We start from the raw sequence: 26,907 nt of genomic DNA on the forward strand, positions 1-26,907 counted from the left end.
AGTAGCAAAATTATATACTTTGCACACAGAAATTAAAAGATAATCTAAACAGCCAGGTACGGTGATGCACACCTATAATCCCAGCGGCTCAGGAGACTGAGGTAAGAAGATGGGGAGTTCACAGCCAACCTCAGCAACTTAGCAAGGCCCTGTCTCTAAGTAAAATACAGAAAATATAGCTAGGGACATGTCTCAGTGGTTAAGTACTCCTGGGTTCAGTCCCTGGTACCAAAAAAAAAAAAGGAAAAAAAAAAAAAAAGCCATTCAACATTCACATACTGAAAGACTCAATACCACTAAGAAAACTGTTAAGTAGGTCAGTGGTACAGCACTTGCCCAGCATGCATGAGGCCCTGGGTTCCATCCCTCGCACCAGGGTGTGGCGTTGGGGTGATGATAATTTGTTAAAACCAAGAAACACTGGCATAAGTCTGTAACCCCAGTGAATAGGGAGACTGGGGCAGGAGGACTGCATGTTTGAGGCCAGCCTGGGCAACTTATTGAGACCCTGTATCAAAATATTAGGGTTGGGGATATAGCTCAGTGGTACAGTGGCCTTGAGTTCACTCCTGTTTATCATGACAAAATAAAAATTTTAAAAATATTAGAAACCAGCTGAGTGCAGTGGCGCACGCTTATAATCCCAGCACTCTGGAAGCCGAGGCAGAAGGATTGTGAGTTCAAAGCCAGCCTCAGCCAAAGTGAGGTGCTAAGCAACTCAGTGAGACCCTGTCTCTAAATAAAATACAAAATAGGACTGGGGATGTGTCTCAGTGGTCAAGTGCCTCTGGGTTCAATCCCAGTACTAAAAAAAAAAAAAAAAAAAAAAAAATTAGAAACCAAGCACAATGGAAGAAAAAGTTGCAAGTTATATATGAGATCAAAGATGAAGATCTACACTATGTAAAGGATCTACATCTCAGTAAAATAACAACCCAATTAAAAATGGGCAAATGATCTGAACAGACTTCTATCAAAGGAGTTATATGAATGATACATGTGAGCATATGAAACAATACTGAACACCATTAGTTACTAAGAAAATGCAAATTAAAATCACAATGAAAAACCACCACAAACTCACTAAAATGGCTATAACCAAAAGGACACACAATACCAAGTGTTGGTGAGGATATGGAAGAAGAGGAACCTGTGAAATGGTATAGCCACTTTGGAAAACAGTTTGGCAGTTTCTTAAAAAGGTAAACATAAACTTACCATATGACCCAGCAATTCCACTCCCAGGTATCTACCCAAGAGAAATGAAAACATATGTCCACACAGAGACATGTTTGCAAATGTTCACAGCAACATTATTCATAATAGCAAAAAGAATGGAAACACAACTGCCCATCAATGGGTGTGTGGATAAACAAATTTCGATATCCACTAATTGGAACATATGACTCACAATATAAAGGAAAATAAGTTCTTGACACTCACAACGACAAGGATAAACCCAAATTATGCTACGTAAAAAAATGTCCAGGGGCTGGGGATGTGGCTCAAGCGGTAGCGCGCTCGCCTGGCATGTGTGCGGCCCGGGTTCGATCCTCAGCACCACATACCAACAAAGATGTTGTGTCCGCCGAGAACTAAAAAATAAATATTAAAAATTCTCTCTCTCACTCTCTCTCTAAAAAAAAAAAAAAAAAAATGTCCAGAGCTAGGGTGGTGGCTTAGCTGTAGAGCACTTGCCTAGCATGTACCAGGTGCTGGGTTTGATCCTAAGCACCAAATAAAAATACATAAATAAAATAAAGGTCCACAACTAAAAAATATATTTTAAAAATAAAGATTATTTATAGGAAATGTCTACAAAAGACAAATCAACAGAGACAGAAAGCAGATCAGTAGAGTCCTGAGGCTGGAGGAGAGAACAGGAGCTAATTGCCAAAAGGCTAGTTTTTGGCAGGTGATGGCAATGCATTAACACTGATGTGTGGTGATAACTGCACATCTGTAAAATGTATGAAGAAACATTTCTAATGGGTACATTTTGTAGTATGTAAGTCATATTTAAAAATTCATAACAAAATGTTATTGACCCGAGACTTATTAGAATACATATATTTTTAAAAAACCTGAACATGACAGGTGACTCTCAGAAGATTGCAGTGGATATAAAAACAGAATATATCAATTTTTAAGTAGCATGAGGCAATGGGGAAGGGATATAATAAATGACACACTAACTGACTTAATACTCGGAGTGGGGGAAGAAATCAGAGTTCCACTGCGTACCCTATAGCTGGTAAATTCCAGATAACCTGAGGAGGAAAACAAAAACTCAACAAGGAAGGGTGACAGCAGGACGAGCCAAAAGAAACATACGATGAACATGGAGCTGGTGTCAGGCTGAGACTAAATATATATAAGGAGTGCATAAAATTCATAGTTAAAACACACTCACAACTGATTAGAAATGAAGAAGCAAAGCAGACCATTCAGGGATGCTGACTCAGCACTTGAACTGTGGCTAGTGCAATAAAGTGGACTTAAATTTTATATAATGATTAATTTAACTTCAAGTGGAAATAGTCAATGTGGTATGAAGGTACCACATGGGTCCAGCGCAGATCTAGAGCATCAAGTTTCAGCTCAGCTGGGGCCTCAGCTGCCCCCTGCCCCATAAGGTTTCCCACCAGTGAAGGTCACGGCGCACAGGGTGACATACACACACACAAGGTGGAAGGACCCACTACTGAGAGCTGAGGGTCTTGAAAGCCAGGAAATGGACTCTTACCTCCTCCTCTTCTTCGGAGCCACTTTCCTCACTATCGGATCTTGGAGCTACCTCATACCTAGAAAAAACAGTATTTTAACATAAAACCTCCTCAGAACTTGCAGAATTTACATTCCCCGACAATGATATCCAAATGCAAGCAAAATAACCCTAGCTATCAACATCTAAAGGGAGCTCTCTGTTGCCCTAGTAACCTGGCTGCATCAGGAATGCGAGGTCCAACTCACCCTGGGTTCATCTCAAGCCAGGCCTCCAACTGCCCAGCTTTTGGGGCATCTGTGCCTGTGAGGATCTTCCCACTCTCCACATGGATGACTTTCACAGGGAGGTCACTCATCTGGCTGGTCTCGTCCAGAGGCTGAAAGAGAATTTACCACATGACCTGAGCTTCCCTGGGCTCCATCCCTGAGGCACCCAGAGGGAACAGGACTAATTGTGACCAACTGAGAAAGGAATCTCTCAACCTCACGCCCAGAAAAGGTTGGAGAAACATGGCTGTTGATAGAAAAAAATGGGCTAATTATACAATCAGCCCTCTGTGTCCACAGGTTCTGCATTCAACCAACCCATATTTGGATGGGAAATATTTTAAATATTTTTTAAAATTTTTGTTTCTAGCCAGGCGTGGTGTTACACACCTTTAATCCCAGTAACTCAGGAGGTCAAAGTAGGAGGATCCCAAGATTGAGACCAGCCTCAGCAACTCAGTGAATCTCTAAGCAACTGAATAAGGCTGTCTCAGAACAAAAAGATCAAAAGGGCTGGAGATGTGATTTAGGGGTTAAGTACCCCTGAATTCAATTCCCACTGCCAAAAAATAAAAATAAATAAATAAATTTAGAAAATTTTTGTTTCTAGACCAGTGTAGTGATACATGATTACAATCCCAAGAACTTGGGAGGCTGAGCAAGAGGATCAAGTTTTGAGGCCAGCCTCAGCAACTTGAGAGGCTCTAAGCAACTTAATGAGACCCTGTCTCAAAATAAAAAGGGCTGGAGATGTAGAGATGCAGCTCAGTAGTAGAGTGCCCTTGGGTTCAATCCCCAATACCAATAAATAAACAAACAAACAAACAAATTTTCCCATAGCAACAAAGACAGAATTCCTCATTTGAAGCTATTAACTTTAGATGAATGCTTTCTTCCTTCTCAGTTCCTCATTATTTCCCAAAGAAACCCTCCAGGATAAGAAATACCTATTTTTTAAAATGGTGCACTCATGGAGTTGGGGCTGTGGCTCAGTGGTAACACACTTGCCTGGCATGTGTGAGACACTGGGTTGAATTATCAGCACAACTATAAATAAATAAAATAAATAAAGGTCTCTCAACAACTACAAAAATATTTTAAAAAAATAAAAATAAAATGGTACGGACTGGGGATGTGGCTCAAGTGGTAACGTGCTCGCCTAGCATGCGCGGCGCACTGGGTTTGATCCTCAACACCACATAAAAATAAAGATGTTGTATCCACCGAAAACTGAAAAATAAATATTAAAAAAAAAGTTCTCTCTCTTTAAAAAAAATAAATTAATTAAAATAAAATGGTGCACTCACTGTCAACACCATCTGTATTCCAAGGGATATCATCTCCATGCACATGAAAAACTCACCCAGAGCAGCCCACCTCTGCCTAAGCAATGGGCTCTCCAGATTAACTCAACAGGAACTCTGAATACTGAATGTGTCAAAATTCTGACTGATGTGCCCTGGGGAGAGGCTTGGCCATGTCAATTTTTTAAAGCTACCTAGATGACGGAAAGCACAGCCAAGGCTGAGAACAAAGAAAATCCCCACACAGCATCCTGTGACAGACATGAACAGGGGAGTGCCACAGCAACAACTCAACAGAACTCTTTCAGGTGAAATCGTTTCAGAGAATTCTGTCTTTGGTAACTCGCAACAGTCATTCACTTCTGGGAGACTGGTCTGAAGAAAAAATATGCATCTGCTGAAGACTCAATTTTGTCTCTTCAAAATCTCTACACTGAAGCCCTAACACCTAAGACAACAGTGCTGGGAGACGGAGCCCATTGGCCATAATCAAATCAGATGAAATCATGAATGCAGCCCATGCATGATGGGATTAGTGCTTCATACGTGACACCAAGAGGTAGGGGCTGTAACTCCGTAGTAGACACATGCTAGCACACATCAGGCTCTGGGAGTCATTCCCAACACCAGGAAAGGAAAAAAAAAGAGAAGGTACAACTGGGTGTGGTGTCCAGTTACTCTGGGAGGCTGAGGCAGGGGATCATTTAAGCCCACAAGTTCAAGACCAGCCTGGGCAATATAGAAAAACCATGCCTCAAACAAAACAAAACAAACAAACAAAAACACACCAGAGATTTCTTCTACTCTCCCCATCCACACCACAATCCCCAATGTGAGAAAAGCAATGGCCACCCATTACCTAGGAAAGGAGCCCTCACCAACAATTAACAATGTGAACACTTTGATCTTTACTCATAGCCTCTAGAATTGTGAGAAAATAAATGCCTGTTGTGCAATTCCCCAGTCTATCCTACTTTACTATGGCAACACGAGTTAACCATGACAGCATGAAAATACAATGGACAAGCCAGGTGTAGTGGTACACACCCGAAGTCCCAGCTACTCAGGAGGCTGAGGCAGGAGAATTATAAACTCAAGGCCAGCCTGGGCAGCACAAAAAATAAAAAGACAAAAAACATAATGGACAATGATGCCAATACATGAATGTGCAACAGGATGGAAGGAGACAACTGAAAGTCCCTAGGGGAGAAGAGTTAAGCACGTGTGGTACAGGAGAACAGTTCAGAGCAGCACCTTTGCATCAGCTATGAACTGAAAGCAACCTTCTAAAAAGTTATTAATCTTGAGCTGGGGATATAGCTCAGTTGGTAGAGTGCTTGCCTCGTGTGCACAAGGCCCTGGGTTCAATCCCCAGCATCACACACACAAAAAGTTATTAATTTTAAAATCAAAAAAAACACACACATTAAAACAAAAACAGAGAGCCAGGTGTGTTGCTACTCAGGAGAATGGGACAGGAGGATCAAGAGTTGCAGGCCAATCTGGTCAATATGACAAGACCCTGTCTCAAAATTTGAAAGACATGAAAAATAGAAGTACATGCCTCAATATGGAAAGTTGCCCAAAACACCTCCTAAATGAAAAAAAGTCTGTCTCACCAACCTATGAGAGAGCTTGTTTCATGTGATCATTTTTTTCCTACAGTGAGTATGACATTCAATTAAGCAGGTGGCAGCCATCTCTATCAGGGAACTTTAGAAAGGACAAAGTAAGCTAGGCACGGTGGTACACAGCTGTAATCCCAACACCTTGGGAGGCTGAAGATGGAGGATTGGAAGTTCGATGTCAGCCTCAGCAACTTAGTGAAACCCTGTATCAAACAAATTTTTAAAGAGGCTGGGGATGTGGCTCAGTAGTAAAGCATCCCTTGGTTCAAACCCCTGACAAAGGGGGAAAAAAGTACATGAAGTCATCTGGAAAGACTTCTCAGATACAATTTTAGACAAGAATCAGAAACACTCAAGGGCCATACAAAGGAAGGGTACTGGGTAGCTATGGTGTAGCTCAGTGGAAGAGCATGTTCTCTGTGCGCAGGACATTCTGGGTACAATCCCCAGCACAAGAAAAAGAAAGAAAGGCATGGAGAAGAAAAGTACAGCACAGCAAGCAAACACCCCAACAATGCACCATGGTTTCCCTCCCAGAAGGACTGAGAGGGATGGGAAATGCTCCCTTTGTTCATATCTATTTTTTTTTTTAAAGTTGTCGATTGACATATTTATTTCTTTATATGTGGTGCTGAGAATTGAACCCAGTGCCACATGCCAGGCAAGTGCTTTACCATTGGGCTACAATTCCAACACATTGTTCATCTTTTTATACATTTTTTTTTCCCCAAATGAGCACATGGAATGAGAACGGTGGCAGGTAATTATCACGTGGAAAAGACAGGCAAGCAGGGATAGTGACCCCTCTTCAAGTGAGCCACTTCATACTGCTCTGACTTCTACAACCATATTCTAAATAAATAAATAAATCATATGCGCGAAAAAAATGAAACCAGTAAGAATGGAAGAAAGGGCTGGGGTTGTGGCTCAGTGGTAGAGCACTCACTTAGCATGTATGAGGCACTGGGTTCGATCCTCAGCACCACATAAAAATAAAATAAAGATATTCATATTATAACTTATAACTAAAAAATAAATATTAAAAAAGAAAAAAAAATAAAGAATGGAGGAAACTACCACTAATGGGGTCATGAGGGAAGAATTCCTCCCAAGTAACTTCTCAACAAAGCATCTCAGGCTGAAGGATCATAAGCAAACACTAATGCTAGCTGGGAGACTTCGTCATAGACTAAGGGTTAGTATGCTTTCTGTGTATCCTAGAATTTAGTAAGTAAGTGTATCTTGGCTGATGGTAGCCAGGTTACTGACTTCAGAAATAAGGAAAGGGTGAAGGAAAGAAATAACACTGAGGTGAGGGATTAGGATTGTAGGTATCAGGGTGATGGCATGTGGCAATTAAGTGCACACACATCTATTCCCTAAATCTAGCTGCTGAGAGAACCTAAGAGCCATTACAGCCACCAGCAATAAGCACACCCAAAGCAAGATTTGAATTCAATTTTTTTTCTAATAAAATGAACCAGGACTCTAAGAAAAGAGACTGACTCAGGGCATGGGCAACGGAAGCAGCTTAGTCTGGTAAGAAGGATGTATAGAAAGAATGATAGGGACATATCAAAAGAACACAGGAGCCAATATGAAGGGGATCATACAGGCCCAAATCAAATAATCAAAGTGAGTAATAGTAAAAGATTATAACCCATTAAATCAAACAAGGGATGGAGATGAGGATCAGGTAAATAACTTGCTGAGCATATGAAAAGCCCCAGATTTGATCCCCAGTGCCCCACCAAAAAAAAAAAAAAATGATGATAATGATGGCGATGAAATCTAAAACATAAAATAAAAATCCATAAAATTATGTATACCAAGGGTTATCAGACTATGACCCCTAGACCAAATGGGAGAGAAGATGCAGCTTTATTTATGGAGAAAGGCAACTAATGAATGCACAGAAATGATGGGGTAACTTTCATCGCAAAAACCAATGCAGGGCTGGAGTGGTGGCTCAGTGGTAGAGCACTTGTCTAGCACATGTGAGGCATTGGGTTTGATCCTCAGCACCACATAAAAATGAAATAAACATATTGTGTCTACCTACAACCATAAAATAAATTTTTTCTAATAATTTTTCTTTTAATATTTATTTTTTAGTTTTCGGCAGACACACCATCTTTGTTTGTATGTGGTGCTGAGGATTGAACCCGGGCCGCACGCATGCGAGGCGAGTGCGCTACCGCTTGAGCCACATCCCCAGCCCCAAAAAATAAATATTAAAAAAAAAAAATGCAGCATGAAAAAGTTGGAGAGCTAAAATATATTCACATAGTCTCTAGTACCACAAGGTACTTACTGACTACTGGAAAAGCAAAATAAATTTATAACAGAGGCAGACAGCAAGTGATCAGGGTCAATGTCATCAGTGCATTATGTGGCTCAGTGGTAGAGCACTCACCTAGCATTATTCTCAACATAATGCACAGGGGAGGACAAAGGGTTACTTTTGAGGTCTTCTTGCCAAAAACACATAAGCATCTAGTAACAAGAAAACATCAAACCCAAACTGAGTACCACCAAATGAAATACCAGCCTGTGCTTCTCAGAAAATCAAGGTCATGAAGGTCATAGAAAAAGCAAAGAGAGGTTTAAGATATAAGCAGACTAATAAGAGATCTCTAGTAAATGCCATCGGAGCTTTTTGGTATTGGGAAGGGTGTTGGAGGGACATGTGGGAAATCATAATGCAAAAGTGTGTATGTAAAATGAGACTATCACATCAACATCATAACTACCAGGGTGCAAGATGGAAGAGAATGACCTTGCCTTTGGGAAGTAACACCAAAATCAGGGAAGTGAAGGGCTGTCAGCATGTACCTTACTCTCAAACTGTTTAGGAAAGAAGACATGTGAAAACAACAAAGTAAAAAATCTATATACAAATAAGGTAGGACAGGACTTGCACAAAAACGGGATTTGGTGGGGAGGGGAAATAGGCCTAGCTAGGCACAGTGGTGCACGCCTGTAATCCCAGCAACTCAGGAGGCTGAGGCAGGAGGATTTCAAGTTTGAGGCCAGCCTCAGCAACTTAGCAAAGCTCTAAGCAACTTAGTGATACTGTGGCTCAAAATTTTAAAAAAATAAATAAAAAGGATTGGGGATATAGCTCAGTGGCAAAGTACCCCTGGATTCAATTCCCAGTACCAAAAAAAAAGAAAAAAGGGGAAAAAAAAAGTCTGGAAACAAACACACCCAGTGAGTGGGACGAAAGTGATGTACACACTGGATTCTTATAAATGCTCATTATATGTGGCTTTTGTGGTTTACAAAGAAAAGATTTTGGAGAAAGGATGCATTTTAGTGACAGAGCACTTGCCTAGCTAGCATAAAGCACAGGGTTCAGGAAAAAAATAAATTTAGAAAATCAATAATACTTTTAAAAATAGACAAAGACTTCTGGGCTAGGGGATAGATCTCAGTAATACAGCATTTGGAGGCTAGCACACACGAACCCTGGATTCCATAACCAGAATTTCTAGAAAATTATACAGACCCACACTGCAAGGCTGTTGGCATTTCCATAAGAAATCCCTGCTTCCTCACCTCGCCATCCGGTCCAATTGCAGGTGTCTGCCCTTCAGCATTTTCTGCCTTCTGCAAGTAAAGAGAGACATAGGTGACCCCACAGGCTAAAGCCACCCATATAGAAACTCTTCCAGACAGGGCTCAGCGCACCTTCTTTTTCTTTTTCTTCTTTTTCTCCTTGGCAACCTGGGCAGCCTTATGCTGCCGTACCAGCTCTGTGAGGTTGGCCACATACTCATCTGTCTGCTGCAAAAGGTAGGCCAAGCGCTTGTCCTTCTTCTGGTCGATGAGTTTGCGGTAGCCCTCCTCATCTTCAGCCTAAGAAGTGTGGGATTGTGACACTGGTTTGTAGGACCTGCACATCTGCTGGCCTCCAGCAAACCCAGGGGCAAGAGCCCCACTGGGGGTTTCATTAACCAGCAACCCGCAGAACATTTCAGAGCAGTTGGCTCTGATCCCACCCTGCTTCAAAGGCATCAGCTCCCCCTTCAGTATCTCCTCAACACAAACCTAGTGCTAGACCCCAAAACAGACATCGACCTGCCACAAGCCACTCAGAGAGACCACAACCAAGTCCTGTCCTCTCAGTCTAGAAAACACATCCCAAATCCAAACCCTCTCTAAGCTACATCACTGCCACAAAACCCCACAGCAATCCTCTCTCCTTTCTGAGATCACTTCAACCTGGAGCTGAAGCGCTCCTGGAGCATTCCCTTATGTTCAGAATTAATTTCCAGTCCTAGCAATGGCCTGCAGGTCCCATGGGCCCACATGGCTCGCCCTTGCAAATTCCTGACCTCACTTCCTGCCCCAATACAACAACATTTCACGGATACAGGGCCACTTCTTCTGTCTTGTACTTGGTTGTCTGCCACTTCTGCCCTCTCTTTCTGGGGATCCTTCCTGCATATCTCTGCAGGGTCATGCTCACCCTTTGAGCCTCTGTTCTGAGGCCTTCTCATTCCCCTGCTCTGTTCTCTGCACTGTCATTTCATCATTCCAAACTAGCACATTCATTTCATTCAAAAAACTAACTTTCTCAAGTGCCCATACCACCCAAGAGGGCAGGGACTCCGTCCTGTTCCCCAGTGTATCCTCTGTACCCTTAGCAGTGCCTGGAAGAGTGGGCCAGCAATGTCTGCCCAACTAGTGACTCATTCATAAACAGACACGTTTATTCTGAAGGTAAAGAGTGTGGACTGCATCTTCTGTGGCTCTCACTCAAATAGGGCAGAGAGCACCAGCTCCTTCTCTCCGGAGACACAGGACAGTCAGTGAACAAGCCCTAAGACCATGTTAGCCACTCTGATGGCCAGAGGGAACAGAAGATCTGAGCCCAGGACTCGCTCCCTCCCAAATCCAAGCCCCAACTCTAATCCAAGCAGCAGAATGCCTAGCATGATCCTGGGTTAACAGGCTGCTGGTACCCAAAACACTCAAAGCACACAAGGGACCAAAAGCAAGAAAACAGAACTCTTACCATGAGCCTCCGCATTCTTTCCTTCTCAATTCGTTCGTTTTCTTTCTTCTGCTCTCGCTCTGTGTTGGCATGGTATGTGGCTACTGCCTTGGTGAGTTTCTGGATTTTGCCTGTGACTGATCTGTGATATTCTTTAAAATCCTTGGCATGCTGAAGAATGCTATTGAGGTATTCCTGCCGAGACACGTGCAAAAGAAGACTGAACACTCAATGGAAACCATCACAATGTCACCCAGAGTCAGACAGGACTCTGTAGGCAGTTAGTTTACAAAAGCTGGGCATGGCCAGGCGCAGTGGAGCACGCCTGTGATCCCAGCATTTTGGGAGGCTGAGATAAGAGGATTGCAAGTTCAAAGCCAGCCTCAGCAACAGCAAGGCACTGAGCAACTCAGTAAGACCCTGTCTCTAAATAAAATACTAAAAAAGGCTGGGAATATAGCTCAGTGTCTGAGCACCCTGAGTTCAATCCCTGGTATACAAAAAAAAAAAAAAAAAACTCCTCAAAATAAAAAAATAGAAAGGCCTGGGAATGTAGCTCAGTGATGAACTGCTATTTTATCTTGAAAAAGATAATAAAAATTTCCCCATCATTGCAAAATAAACAAGAAAAACAGATTGTGTGTAAATTTCATACAAAAGTTCTTAGCTTTTAACTAGCTTTTAATTCATGAATACACAAAAAAGGGAATTGTGCATTCAAATTGCAAATAATAAAAAGTTGGGCTGGGGATGTGGCTCAAGCGGTATCGCGCTCGCCTGGCATGCCCGGGTTCGATCCTCAGTACCACATACAAAGATGTTGTATCCGCCGAAAACTAAAAAAAAACAATAAATATTAAAATTCTCTCTCTCTCTCTCAAAAAAAAAAAAAAAAAGTTAACAGTAGGGCTGGGGTTGTGGCTCAGTGGTTGGTTGGGCGCTTGCCCTTGCACACATGAGGCACTGGGTTCGATCCTCAGCATGCATAAATAAATAAATAAATGATATTGTGTTCCTCTACAACTAAAAAAATTTTTTTTAAAAAGTTAAGAGTAGTTAACACTGAATATTAAAAGATATCAGAAATACATGTTCATTATTTAAAATCTTCAGGAAATATCAAAGAGCAACAAAATGCACAGAATCAGCTCCAAATCCTCTCCGATGAGGACTTTAGACTGCGTAGCTGACCTCGTAAAGTCACGTCAGGCTCTCATTTGCTCAGCAGGCTCTGTGGCTCTCATCCCATGCCAAGCAAAAGTCAAAGTCTCCTCCATGGTCACAGACCCTATACCATCTGCCTTGTCACCTCCTTGCCCTCACCTCTTCAGCTCTCCCTGTCATTCACTCCACTCCGGCTACACTCGGATCCTGGCCTCTCGGAGAAAAAAGAGGCACATTCTAGCCCCAGGGCATTTTCATCTGCCCCTGTATCTGGACTGCTCTCTGCCCATATGTCCCTGTGACTCCCTCCTTTGGGTCTCTGTGTTCAGATCTCACCTTCCCAGAGAAACTTCCCTGATCATGTCTTCCTCACTCTTTCCTTGCTGTACTTTCCTCAGATCCTACACCTTCACAATGGGATACAGGGATTTCATTGCCCATCCCCTCCCTGTGGCTCGGTTTTGTCCACCAGTGTATTCTCAGTGCCTAGGAGACTGGTAAAATGAACAGAAAAGACTAGTGTGTCTAGAAACAAAACATACAAGGTCCCATCCCGGTGCAAGCTATAATGAGCAGGCACCCAAGCAGCCCAGGAACAGCTCTGGAACTAACCTGGTGCTTCTGGCGGCGTTTGCGCTCCTGCTCAATCTTTTGCTGTTTCTCTAGCTTCTCAGTGATGCGGGCCTCTCGCAGGGACTGACGCTTGCTGCGCTTGTAGGCCTTGGCATTAAGGGCTGTCTCCAAGGCTGTGTCCCTCCGCATGCACACCACAACCTCCTGGCGTAGCTTCAGGGAGGAAGAAGAAACAATGACACTGAGGAAGATACCTCTGCTGTGCCCACAGTGAAATTTATAATTGTCGATCATATACAAGGCAGGCAATGCTGCCTCCCAAAGGATCCTAATTAACTGCCTTATGCACCCATGGGTGGTACAGACAAGAGCAGAAGGTGAGCATTCTGCACACCTGGTCAGAGAATCTTCTTGTGCCTCATGTCTCCAGCTTGTCTTCCCACAACACAATACAATTCCTTATGAAACACTGGAGAGTCACTCCACTCTCCTGCTTCTGTAGGCAATTGGAGCTTAGGGAAGGTCCACACTTGCATATTATGTGAGCAGCACTGCCCCACCATGGAACAAGACACAAGGAGAGGGTAAGACAGTGGGTTAATATATGCAGGTTGGCATGGCTGCCTAAACTGTACAGGTACTCTGGATGATAGTCCCGCAAGAAGTTTTTGGGGTCTCAGCATGACAGGTGGTGGGGAAGGCCTATTCCCTAGATCTAGGACCACACTGGAACTTACCTGTCTCTGGAAGTTAAGCAGCCTGAGGGCCTTGAGCTCAATGGTCGCTTTGGTTCTCAAATCCCCGGCCAGGGACCCAGGGAGATTTTCAAGTTCCTGAATTCGGTGTGCAATGCGAGCCTGCAGCCTAGGCGCAAAGAAAGGGAAAGAAAGGATAGGTGGTAAGAGGGACTATATTTATAAGAAGCCACCTGGTGCCTGTCTTTAAAGCCAGAGTTTCTGAAGACTCTATCTCTCAAGACAGACAGATCTGGCCTTGAGACATGAATTCCCTCAAAAAGGATGCCAGCCAAAACATAGAACAGAGAAGGCAGCCAGAAAGTTTCTTAGGACCAGGCCACACAAACCACAAAAATCAAGACACCTACTGGCTGGCTCATGGCATATTAGTAGTGACTTTCTGGCTTCAGACTAACCAGAATCTGTCCCTACCCTGGCATGGATGAGACATGGGGCCTCAGAAATCAAGTGAGCCAGAAATGTTCAACATCACTACAATTAGAGAAATGCAAATTAAAACTATACTGAGATTTCATTTCACCCCAATCAGAATGGCAATTATCAAAAATACAAGTAACAATAAATGTTGGCAAGGATGTAGGGGAAAGGTACAATCATACACTGCTGGTGGGATGGCAAATTGGTACAACCACTCTGAAAAGCAGTATGGAGATTCCTCAGAAAACTTGGAATGAAACCCCCATTTGACCCAGTTATCCTACTCTTCAGCATACACCCAAAGGACTTAAAATCAACACACTATAGTGACACAGCCACGTGTTTACAGCAGATCAATTCACAATAGCTAAGCTATGAAACCAACTTAGTACCAGACAACAGATAAATGCATAAAGAAAATATGGTGCATATACATAATGTATGGCTGGAATATTACCCAGCCATAAAGAAGAATGAAATTAGGGCATTTGCTGGTAAATGGATAGAACTGGAGACTATCATGAAATAAGCCAATCCTCAAAAACCAAAAGACAAATGTTCTGATATACAGATGTGGACCCCAATGGTGGGGGGGGGGGGTAGGGGGGGTTTAACTAGGTTGGGGAGTAGGGGCAGATAGGAAAGGGAAAAAGTAGAATAAATAGGAGATAACTCTTCTATGATTATATATGTATGCACGAACAGGGCTAGGATTGTAGCTCAGTGTTAAACCACTTGCCTAGTGCATGGAAGGTACTGAATTCAATTCTCAGCACTACAAATAAATAAATAAAATAAATGTCCACTGACAACTAAAAAACATATATGTTTTAAAGAAGAGCCAGGCTCAGTGCCACATGTCTGTAATCCCAGCAGCTCAGGAGGCTGAGGCAGGAGATTGCCAATTGAAAGCCAGCCTCAGCAAAAGCGAGGTGCTAAGCAACCCAGTGAGACCCTGTCTCTAAATAAAATACAAAATAGGGCCAGGATGTGGCTCAGTGGTCAAGTGCCCCTGAGTTTAATTCCCAGTACCAAAAAAAAAAAAAAAAAATCACAACTAGTATAACTCCACATCATGAACAACTACAAAAATGGAAAGTTGTACTCCATATATTTTCTGCTGTCATGTATTAAAAAAAAATGTTAAAAAAAAATAGTTCTGGGGCTGGGGTTGTGGCTCAGTGGTAGAGCACTTGCCTCACACTCTGGGTTCGATTCTTAGCACCACATAAAAAATAAAAATAAAAAACAAGTGAAATAAAGGTGTTGTGTCCAACTACAACTAAAAAATAGATTAAAAAAATAGTTCCAAAGATTCTAATCAAATCAAAATAAAACAACAGTGCACGTGCGCGCGCGCGCGCGCGCGCACACACACACACACACACACACACACACACACACAGAAATCTATATCTATTGAGCCAGGCTAGGGTTGTGGCTCAGTGGTGCAGCGCTTGCCTCACAAGTGTGAGACACTGGGTTCAATACTCAGCACCACATAAAAATAAATAAAGGCATTGGTTGTGTCCATCTACACCTAAAAAATAAATATTTTTAAAAAATAAAAATAAATTTAAAAAAAGGTATCATGTCTATCTACAACTAAAAATATAAGAAATCTGTTGAGCCTATTAGCCTCACTGTCCTCATCCATAAACTAAGGACACCCCTGAGAGTAATCTACAGGCTTGATCTGAAGGTTAAATGAAACAATCCTCTTGCTCAGTCTTTCACACACTTATTTACAGAGCACCTACTATGCTGCATCAATCTTTTAGGGTATGGAGTCTCAGCACTGAATGCAACCATCAAGGTTGTTGCTCCCATGGAGCTTGCAGTCTCATTGAGAAGAAAGGCCAGAAGGGATAAAAAAATAAACAGTAGGCTGGGAATATGATTCAGCTGTGACTCAGTGCTTGCCAAAGATGGAAGGCCATAGTTTTCATCCTTAGCACTGGGGCAGAGGAGGGAGAGGAGTAAATCCTGCCACTAATTCCAGAGTGGCTAGTGCTTGGAGGAAAGGCCTGGAATGAGGGGGACTGGGAAGAGCTTCTATACAAAGGGAGACCTCAATGGCCACATGGAAGCCACTTTTATTGGTCTCAACCTGAGAAATGGATGTAAATCAATTGTAAGGACTTACACTGCTATGTTGAAGGAGGCGCTGCAAGTGGAGCCAGTGGGCTACGTCTCACCTGTATTCCCGCTCCTGCAGGATCTCAACAGGGTCCAGGCCCCTGGGTTTCTGGATGGGGGTGATGCGGCTCTGCTTCTGGTGCAACGGCACCAAGGGTGCGGGCTGGGCTGGCTGCCCTGGGGACTGTGTCTGAGGTGGCATCACAGGTGAGGCAGCAGGCGGGACAGCAGGGGGCGCAGGCGAAGGGCGTCCTGTCGGCTGCGGGGGGATCAGTTTCTGAGGGGTGCTTGTGGGGGCAGCAGCATTCGCCATGGGTCCTGGGGAGAGGTGAGCAGGATGGAGACATGTTAAGCCCAGGGACAATTCTTCAGTGAAAATGCAAAGCCTGCCAGGTGGCTTGCTACCTGGGAACAGACCAACCTCTCCCCACCTCCTTCCTCTCACCCACCAAATGCCACGCTGCTTCTCACCCAGGCATCTGCCTCCCTCCTGCCTCAGGGTTCATCTCTCTTCCTGATCTCCACTCCGCTCCCTGACCCCAGTCTTCACTCATCCACATCTTTCTGGCCTCTGGCCTCTTAGGACCCACATTTTCTTGTCTTTCCTCTGCAATAGTCCCCCCTCTCACCAGCAGCTTCTCTTTCTGCTATTTTAGTTACCCTCAGTCAACCACAGTCTGAAATATTATGTGAAAAATTCCAGAAACAAACAACTCATTAATTTAAAATTGTAACCTGTCCTGAGCAGTCACATCACACTGCTTACATCATTTGCCTCCCTCCATCTTATCAGCACACATCATCACAAAGAGTGAGGACAATATACCAGGGTTGTTTTTTGCAGCACTGGAGACTGAATCCAGGGCCTCCTGCATGCTAAGAAAGTGCTCTAGAATTAAACCATATCCCCAGCCCAAGTATTTTTATTTTTTTATGGCACTGGGGATTGAATCCAAGGGTATTTTACTGTGAGCTCCATCTTTAGTTAATTAGTTTGTTTGTTTATTTATTGATTGATTGGTAACAGGGATTGAATACCAGGGGCACTTAACCACTGAGACACATCCCCAGCCCTTTTTAGGTTTTATTTTGAGACAAAATCTCACTAAGTTGCATAGGCCCTCACTAAGGTGCTGAGGCTGGATTTGAACTTGTGATCCTTCTGCTTCAGCCTCATAAACTGGGATAACAGGTGTGTGCCACTGTGATCAGGTTAATTTTATTTTAGGATCTCACTAAGTTTCCCAGGATGGACTTGAACTTGCCATCCTCCTACCTTAGCCTCGTGAGCCAATGGGGTTACAGGCATACAACACTACACCTAGCTAATAAGATAATTTTAGAGACAAAGACCTTATTCACAACTTTTACTACTGTGTGCTGTTATAATTGTTCCATTTTATTGCTAGCTGTCTCTCATCTCTGTGACTAATTTATAAATTAAACTTTGTCACCAGTATTCATGTTAAGTAAAAAATAACTAAGAGTGGTGTCACAAATTTGTAATCCCAGCTATTTGAGAGGCTGAGACAGGAGGATCAAAAGTTCAAGGTCAGCCTCAGCAATTTAGGAAGGCCCTGTCAAAATAGTTAAGTAAATAAGTAAATAAAGGCAAAAAGTAAAAAAAAAAAAAAAAAGGCTGGGAGTGTAGGTCAGTGGTAAAGAACCTCTGGGTTCAATCCCCAGTCCCCAGTACCACAAAAGAAATGGGGAGGGAGGCACCAAGAAAAAAAGAAAAGGATGAGAGATTGGTTTGGGCCTATCCATGGTAGCTAACACCCACTGGGGATCTTGGAACGAATATATCCTCCATGGAAAAGTGGGAACCACTACACTCTACTTCAAAGTGAATTCAATTTTAGTGACTAGTTCTTTGATGAACATCAATACACCTCAGACTCTAAGATGGCCGCAAATGAATCCATCTTACCCACTATATCTATCCCAAACATATATGGACCCTGAAATATAACCAACTTTTACAGACGTGGACATGGAGCCTCAGAGAGCACTGGACCAAGGACACACATACGTCAGTGAGGGTGATAGGACCCTAAACTCTCTTATCATCCTACCTGCCTCCCACAGGGATGTTCTTGGGAAGGAAGACAGATTGAGATGTGCCCTCCAGGAAGGAATTTGCCTGTGGTGCCAGGTGCACCTCTCAGGCCTTTCCCTTGAGTCTCATGGTAGACCCATTCATTGCTCTCCTCTGCTTGTTACTGGTTTAAAGAAACCCCAGGATAATCTTGACCCACAACACAAAAGGGCAACTGTGGAGCAGATCTGAGCCCAAGACATTGGGAACTGACCAGGGATAGATGAGACCAAGAGGACACCACAGGAAAACATGCGGTTTCTGTTCTGTTCAAGCGAGCGTCCTAAGTATTCTCTCTGATCAGGCTCATCTCAGGGCTTGCAAGCTCCAAGCTCATAATACAGAGGCAGGACACAGATGAAGAGAGAAGTGATCTTACCTTCAGGCCAGGGTTTGGGAGGCCCTCCAGGGGGCTGACCAGGCATCCCAGGAGGCACACCTGAGGGTCCTGGAGGTGGCATGTTGGGCCCTCCCATACCTACATGCAGGGGGAAACAAAGAAAGGAGAATAAAATGTGAACTGTCTTCATACCCACACCTATCCATGAGCATCCTTGGCTTAGGGCACACACCTATCCACAAGCCCGTAGGTATAGATATCAAGGGAAGCTGAAAAAATGACATTTATCATGACAACGACCTGGCCACCTGAGCAGTCACTTGAGAAGCCCACCAACAACAGACTCAGGATCATCTATCATTGCTACCCAGGCTCTGGCCAGTTCACTCTGGACTTCCTCCCCACCCTAGGGACCAGGGATGGTGGGCCTTACCATGAGGCCTGCTGTAATTTGGAGGTGCTGGTCCTGGACCTGGGCCAGGGCCAGGCCCAGGGCCAGGTCCAGGTCCTGTGGCAGACACAGAGGGCGGAGGTAGTGTTGGCATCTGCTGTTGCATCCCAGGCATTGGCCGCTTTCCCTGCACAGCCATTTGCAGGTGGTCAGGAAGAGGTTGCCCCCTGGCCAGCATCTTGTAGGCCATTATCTGAGCTCGAAGTTGGTGCAGCTGGTTCTGGTTAAATGGGGTTGGGCCCCGGTTCTGCTGCCCCAAGGCCTGGGGGTCAGCACCATCTAGTGGGGCCCCTCCTGGCCCAGATGACATTTGGGGACCAGAGGATGGGCCACTGGCTGGAACTGGACTGGAAGCATGCTCAGAGCTGCCCAAGGGTGAGGGGTAACCTGCAAGGAAAGACCAATCCAATGGTCACTTGGCAGCATACATTTGAGATAAAGACAGAGACAGTAAACTGTTCTGTCATACCTATACTGTCTCATCCTCCAAGACACGGAATAGCCCAATGGCTTCATTCTCATGAGCCAAACACAAGGCACCCAGAGGACATATTCTCAACTCATAGCCTTGGCTTAGCAGCCCACATGGTCACGTGCTTTGGCCCATGTTTCAGTAGAGTACAGATGGTTAATGGTGAAGCTATGAATGAAATCCAGGATCTTTCCAGGCCTGCCCTCCTGCCTGGGCAGAGCAGGGTACACATCTTCAGATCAGCCAGACCCATTCCTCTCACTTCCATTCCTCAGGAGCCTGAGCTTCCTGTCCCTGATGCCTGGAATCGCTCTGCAAGTCATCTCCTATATCATTACTCCGTCATCCCCATAAGGAAAAGCCAACTGGCTTGTAAGGCCGAGTCCTGAGCCCTGAGACACTATCTCCACTAAGCTCCCAGATGGCACTGGAGCTCCTAACAAGCTCTCCTCTAACACCCAACTCTGCCCACCATGTATGCTCTTCTAGGGCTGCTCCAAAACAAGAGGGCCAAAGCAGACCACCACCTAACCTCCAGACACTCTTTATGGCAGGGCCTTCCCTGGAGCTCAACTGTCTGAGGTCATCACAGAACCCATCTATGGGAACCCTGTTAGGAAAAGGGGTATATGGGCTCACTATGTATGACCAACACTAAGCAAGAAGAAATACAGAATAGTACCTTGGGAGTGCTGGTCCATGGGGCTGGGTGGGGGCCCCATCCCTGCGTGGCCCCCTGACCGCATCCCCATTCCTTTCATCTGGTTGTAGCGTGGGTCGTCCGACATGCCCTTCTCATGCATGGACTCCATAGGCTGCAAGTGGCCAACAATAAGGCAGGGTCAACAAGGGGAATAGGAAGAGGCGACACAGCAAAGCATCACTGGGAATAAGATGGACGACAACAAATGTCCACCCAATGCTGCCATAGCATCCACCGAGTCACCAACATGACCAAGGGCTCAGCTCCAAGGCATGGACACGACACCAAGGTAGACACACAAAATAAATGCCACCCAGTGTAGGGTGACCAACCAGACAACTGGTGGCCTGGAGGCAAGGAAGCAACTGCACTAGGGTGACAGGAGAGGGCAGGAAGATGTTCTAGAGGCAGTCAGCAACCACAAGAGGAAAGGAAAAGACACAAGAAAGATCTTAGGGAGGGAGTGGTTTCATCCAGGACACAAATCTCACTGCTCATCGTGACTGGACAAAACATGAATCTGGGAACCAAGGACCCTCTTCTTTAGGGACTAGAAATCAGACAGACAAGTCTGCCCACAAGGACTGTAAAAACACGTCGGACGTCTCCCAAACTCTGCACCTCCTCAGTTGCTGGCAGAAAATGAGACTACAGACCTGTTCTAGCCCCCACAGGAGTTAAGGGCAGGTCTTGGCAGAATGATGAAGTGTATGTCTCTCCTACATTCAGTAGCAGGTTATTCCTCCAGGGGAACCGCTGCAAAGGGGATGCCATCCAAAATCTTTTTGTGGGCCCCCACTAGGCCTGGGTTAGCACAAGTATTCTCCTTTCTGGGAACTCACAGGTTCACGGCTGACAAAACAAACCTACAACTAACTCAATGTGTGCTGTGCTCAAGGAGAAGAGGGGCCAGGTAAGGGGAAGCTTCATGAGGAACAGGTTAAGCCCTCAGGATGCTGACCAGACCCAAGGTACGGGCCTGTCCCCACCCCTCTTTCCCTGGTTATGGGAGAGACTGACCTCTGCGCAGTCACAGGCACCCTGTCAGCATGGGACCCTGATCCTAGCAGGGTGTGGAACATATGGCAGGTGTCTGACAAACATACATCAGAGGTGTACAGTGTGTATGTGCCATGCCAGGAGGGCAGAGAAGGAAAGCAGGGGCTGTGCTGGAGAAGGAGCTGGCCTATAAACCAAGAGTGAATGATAAGCCAAAGGGCAAGCGAATGATATGAAGAGCACAGGGCTTCCTACCTTGTTATCAATAGTTTCCAAGATAGAAGGGTCAAGACAGATATTATACATAAGTTGAGAGAAATGTACAGGAGATGGAGAGGGTTGGCAAGGGAATGCTTCAATGTATTGAAGGCCTCAGAAACAGCACAAATGTAGGGAACAAAGAAAGCTCAGGGGGCGGCATCGGGAGGACTGCAACCCTGATTCCTTATCTATAAAATTTATGTAATAACCACCAGACCTAGTGGGTTTGGGGGTATTCAAGTGGAATAGTAGGGAGGTAAAGAGCCATCAGTGCCAGGTGGTGGGACCCACTTCTAGACCCACCCCTCCACCTGTATCTATGCAGACCCCGGCCTCCTGAGGGCCCTGACAGAAATGTCACCATTTCTTACAGACGCTGGTACATACAAGGGGATATTTCCTCCTCCAAGCCCCCTCAATGACAAAAAGGGATGTAAAATGACATAAAGGGAAGGAAATTAATGTATCCACTTTCCTAGCAAAAGCAGCTCTGATCAGCTCAAGTAAGAGGTCAAGACAGTGGCCCAAGCATAAGTTGTGGGCAGGGATTGAGGCACCCCTGCCCTGCTTTGTGAATTCCCCAGGTAGGCAGAGCAGCCTACCTGGTACATGGTTTCCTTTTGGCTAAAAGGAAACCATGTACCTTAAGCCTCCTTTAGTGATTCAGGCGTTTTCCTTTATTGTTGAGAGGAACTTCAGAGTACTGTTCTGAAAGTTCCCATGCAGAACAAGGCGTGCAGGGGATCCAGGGTGGCTGCTCCCCACTCCCAGCTCAGGACAGATTGTGTGCCTGACCCCTCTGTTCCCCACAACAGACCCTGGGGCAGGCGTCTGGACCAAAACAGCCACCACTGACAAGGAGGCTTTCCCACTGGCCTTCAGGGGAGGCTCAAGTTCAGAGGCTTCCCAGAGCCTAGAGGGAAGGGGTGGGAGGCAGCCAAACGGCAAGTAAATGATATGAAGAACACAGAGCTCCCTACCTTGTGCATCTGGTGCATGTTGTCCTGAGGGTACCCCCCAGGCCCTTGGGTAGGGATGGGGTGTCCTGCTGAGGGAGGCCCCGGGCTGGGCCCCATCATGCTGTGGGCAGAGCCTGGTGAGGGGCCTGGGCTGGGGCCCAGCATGGCTCCAGGTGAGGGGCCTGGGCCTGGGGAAGGGCCCGGCCGAGGAGTTCCACCCAGTGGTGGGTCTGGAGTGGACATCTTCACGGGAGGTGCAGATGGTGGTCTCCTGCTGAAAAGAAGTCCCAGTCATTCTAGGGGTTGGGGGAATGGGTTAGGCAGGTCAAGGGCAGCAAGGGAAGACTAAAATAGTCATGTCAGAATCATCTATCTAACAGTGCCATTACCCTGACCTGCATCTTTTCTTGATTCCTTTTGGAGAAAGAAATACATCTCAGGCAAATAAATCAAATCACAGTCCACCTAGGAAGGGGTGGCACATAGATAAGGGCCATGTACCACTGCCTTACTAGATTCTTCAGGTCCCTGAACATCTTTCTGATCACAATGAAAAAAAAAAAAAAAAAAAAAAACCACCTGAGGAAGTACTAATCTATCCTTCATACTGCTCAAATAATTGCAAATCTTCATATTTCATAACTAAGGCTCAAACAGCATCTGATTAGAACTTCATAAATTCAATCAAAACCAATATTATGACAAGTGACACCCGTTTTCCACTGAAGGCAGTGAGAACAAGTTTCTTTAAAATAAATGAACCTGGTCTGGGCACAATGGCGCACATCATCCCTGCGACTAAGGAGGCTGACGTAAGAGAACTGCAAGTTCAAGACCAGCCTCAGCAACTTAGCAAGTCCCTGTCTCAAAATAAAAAAAAAAATAAAAAGGGCTGGGGATGTGGCTCAATGGTTAAGTGCCTGTGGGTTCAATTCTAAGCACCAAATAATAATCGATTAATTAATTAAATGAATTTAAATTCAAAAAGTAAATTCAGGGCTGGAGGTGTAGTTCAGTGGTAGAATCCATGTTCAACAAGAGCAAGGCCCTAAATTCAATCCCCACCAAGCCAACAAAAACAGGAAACTGGGGGCTGGGGTAGTGGATCAGTGATACAGCTTTCACTTAACATATGCGAGGCACTGGGTTCAATCCTCAGCACCACATAAATATAAATAAAGGAATTGTGTCCATCTACAACTAAAAAATATTTTTAAAAAAAGTAGGCTAATACAAAGGTAAGTATCACTCAAAAAATGGCACCATGATACACTTTGACAGTAATATCAAATGTCTGAAGATGATGAATAGTGCTGTAAACTAAAAACTGATACCCAGAACTATAACCCACAGCCCCCACAAGTGTAAAAAAATCTGGTGACGCTTGTCAAGGTGGTGCACACCTGTAATCCTAGCTATTTGGGAGGCTGAAGCAGAATGGTTAAGTTCAAGGCTAGCCTGGAGATGTGTCTTGAAATAGCATGATTTGTAGCTCAGTGGTAGAGTGCAGGCCTAGCATGCATGAGGCACCGAGTTCAATCTTCAGCACAACATAAAAACAAAATAATGTGTCCACCTAAAACTAAAAATAAATATTTTAAAAAAATAGAATGATGTGTCTTGAAATAAAGAGTGTGGGTTGTAACTCAGTGGTAGAACACTTGCCTTTCATGTGCAATGCCCTGGGTTCCAGTCCCAGTACTGGGGAAGGGAAAACTGATGATATTGGTAAATTAAGCTTGCTATGACAGGACCACGGGTTGGTGTGTGTAGATGTATGTGTGGCACGCTGGGGATTGAACCCAGGTTCCTCATGCATGTTAAGCACTTGCTCTACCACTGAGCTATATCCCCAACCTGATGAAAAATTTTATAAATTTTCACACACACACACTTTTTTTTTTTTTTTTGGGGATATAGGGTCTTGCTAAATTTGCCAACTGGCCTGAAACTTGAGATCCTCCTGCCTCAGCCCAAATCACTAGATCAATTGGTGTGCATCACCACACCTGTCCTCAATTTTCAACCCCACTATTATGTAAAATGATAATACACTAATAAAAACATTTAAAAAGGGCTGAGATTGTAGCTCAGAAGTACAGCACTTGCCTACAATGTGTGAGGCACTGGGTTTGATTCTCGGTACCACATATAGATAAATAAAATAAAGGTCCATTGACAACTAAAAGAATGAAGAGAAGAAAGAAGAAAAAGAAACAAAAAAGATGTATGGTACATCAAACAAGAAGTGGTTCTTCCAAACCAGAAACTCAGGGCAACAAATTTCCTTCAGGGTGTAGGTGTTTTATCTTAGGTTGAATTTATTAAGCCCTTCTAAATCACTAGTTCTGATGACACTCTGTGCCTTCATCAAGAATAAATGAGCCTGTTGCAGTGGCACATGCCTGTAATCCCAGTAGCTTGGGAGGCTGAGGCAGAAGGATCACAAGTTCAAAGCCAGTCTCAGGAACTCAGTGAGGCCCTAAGCAACTGAGTGAAACCCTGTCTCTAAATAAAATACAAAAAGGGCTGGGTCTGTGGCTCAGTGGTTGCGTGCCACAAAATTTAGCTGGTTATGAAAGCAGACAACTCCTTGCCATTTGCAGGGACAATAGACACTCATCCCCTGTGTGTGGCAGTATCATGGGTGATTTTAGGCTTCTTAACTTTTGTGTTTTCTAAGTATCAACCATGAGATGGCATTACTAAATCATTTGATTAAAGGGAAAGGCTAAGGGTACACTCATTGGTAGAGTGCTTGTTTAGCATTGATAAGGCCCTGGGTTTTCCATCCCCAGGATGACTCCTTCCCCCCAAAAAAAAGAAGATTAAGGGGAATTTGCTATCATAAATCACCTTAGACAGGGTGGCTTACACACAATAGTAATTCATTTCTCACAGTTGTGAAAGTGTAAAATCAAGGAATCAGCATATTCAGTGTCTGGTGAGGGCCTATTTCCTCACATCACTTTTTCACTCTATCAATTGGCAGAAAGGGTAAGGGGTGGGGTCCCTGGGATCTCTAAGACACTAATCTCATTCCTGAGGGCTGGGCACAGTTATCTTAATAAAGCCCCACCTCCTAATACCATCACACTGGGCAGCAGATTTTCAACATGGGAATTTTGGTAATACACAAACATCTATCTATAGCAGGCTTATATAGCCTGTTATTATACAACCGACTAAAGGATAAACTGAGTCTTTGTGAATGGATTAAGGTCATTAATGTGGGAATAGATTGGTTATCATGAAAATGGATCACTATAAAAGTGAATGCATCCCACATGCTGTCTCTTTTCTACCATGATATAATACCATGCCCTTGGACTTCCCAACCTCCAACTGTAAGCCAAATAAATTTGTCTTCATATATTACCCTGTTTATGGTATTCAATTATAGTAACAGAAAATACAATAAGACACCATGGCCAGGCGCAGTGGCCACACCTGTAATCCCAGCGGCTGGGAGGCTGAAGCTGGAGGATGGCACGTTCAATGAGCCAGCCTCAGCAAAAGCAAGGCTCTGTGCAACTCAGTAAGACACTGTGTCTAAATAAAATACAAAATAGGGCTGGGGATGCGGCTCAGTGGGCAAGTGCCCTTCAATTCAATCCCCGGTATCCCACCCACCCAAAAAGAAGACACTGTGGAACTAGGTGCCACTGGGCTCCAGTAAGCTGCCTACCCAGGGAGGGGACTGAGCAAGCTCAGCCAGGAATAACAAGAGGGACAGGATCAGAGGGTGACAATGCCCAATCCCTACCCTTTGGTTTCCCAACCCTGACCTTTCTAAATCAAAGCTGGTGGTATTTTCAGGAAAGGGCTTGAATCTCTAAGATCATCACTGTGGTCTTTGAACTTGCAGGGAGCATGTATGGTGCTACCTAGGCTCCCTGGAGTCCCTCTACAAGTTCCTTCATGGGCGCTGAAACAAACCAGGAGGCCACACCTCACAAGTGAAAGAAGCAATGGACAAACACACACATAGACAAAAGAGGCAAACAGCATATGTGTCTGTCTGGGAGCCAATCCAGATGTGTGTGGGCCTCAGGTCAGGTGAGCCTAGGGCCTCTAGAAAAGGAAACAGCCTGGAAATCCTGGTAGGCTGTCAGAAGCCATGTGATGGGAAGTAAAAGTACTCTGGGCCAGTATGATGGCACATGCCTGTACAGGAAGGATGAGCTAGGAGGAGTGCAGGCTGAAGGCCAGCCTCAGCAATTTAGCAAGACCCTGTCTCAAAATAAAAAATAATTTTAGAAAAGGGAAGGGAGCCTGGCACAGTGGCACATACCTGTAATCTGAGTGACTTGGAAGGTGGAGGCAGGAGGATCACAAGTTCAAAGCCAGCCTCAGCAAAAAGCAAGGCACTAAGTAACTCAGTGGAACCCTGTCTTAATAAAATACAAACAGGGTTTGGCTGGGCGCGTGGTACACACCTCTAATCCCAGCGGCTTGGGAGGCTGAGACAGGAGAATCACAAGTGCAAAGCCAGATTCAGCAACTGTGAGGCGATAAGCAACTCAGTGAGACCCTGTCTCTAAATGAAATGCAAAATAGGGCTGGGCATGTGGCTCAGTGGTTGAATGCCCCGTGTTCAAACCCTGGTACCAAAAAAAAAGAAAAGAAGGGCTGGGGATGTGGC

The 26,907-nt window shown here is 44.6% G+C and overlaps 1 protein-coding gene across 5 annotated transcripts in view; it reads right to left on the minus strand.

Moving 5' to 3' along the window:
- Nucleotides 1-26,907, minus strand: part of Smarca4 (SWI/SNF related BAF chromatin remodeling complex subunit ATPase 4) — a 91,988-nt gene that overhangs the window by 53,121 nt on the left and 11,960 nt on the right. For 4 of the 5 annotated variants that reach the window (XM_077796380.1, XM_026399867.2, XM_026399864.2 and 1 more), the window contains exons 2-13: nt 22,284-22,536; nt 20,023-20,155; nt 18,851-19,255; nt 18,457-18,555; nt 16,039-16,297; nt 13,403-13,529; nt 12,705-12,878; nt 10,950-11,123; nt 9,620-9,787; nt 9,488-9,538; nt 2,974-3,104; nt 2,747-2,804 (exon numbers count right to left, since the gene is read on the minus strand). In XM_077796380.1, the coding sequence (XP_077652506.1) occupies nt 2,747-2,804; nt 2,974-3,104; nt 9,488-9,538; nt 9,620-9,787; nt 10,950-11,123; nt 12,705-12,878; nt 13,403-13,529; nt 16,039-16,297; nt 18,457-18,555; nt 18,851-19,255; nt 20,023-20,155; nt 22,284-22,505 (2,001 nt within the window). In that variant the 5' untranslated portion in view covers nt 22,506-22,536. The remainder of the gene's footprint in view (nt 1-2,746; nt 2,805-2,973; nt 3,105-9,487; nt 9,539-9,619; nt 9,788-10,949; nt 11,124-12,704; nt 12,879-13,402; nt 13,530-16,038; nt 16,298-18,456; nt 18,556-18,850; nt 19,256-20,022; nt 20,156-22,283; nt 22,537-26,907) is intronic. The other variant, XM_077796379.1, reaches the window with a different exon arrangement.

The sequence above is a fragment of the Urocitellus parryii genome, chromosome 3 (genome assembly GCF_045843805.1).
Source record: "Urocitellus parryii isolate mUroPar1 chromosome 3, mUroPar1.hap1, whole genome shotgun sequence".
Lineage (NCBI taxonomy): Eukaryota > Metazoa > Chordata > Mammalia > Rodentia > Sciuridae > Urocitellus > Urocitellus parryii.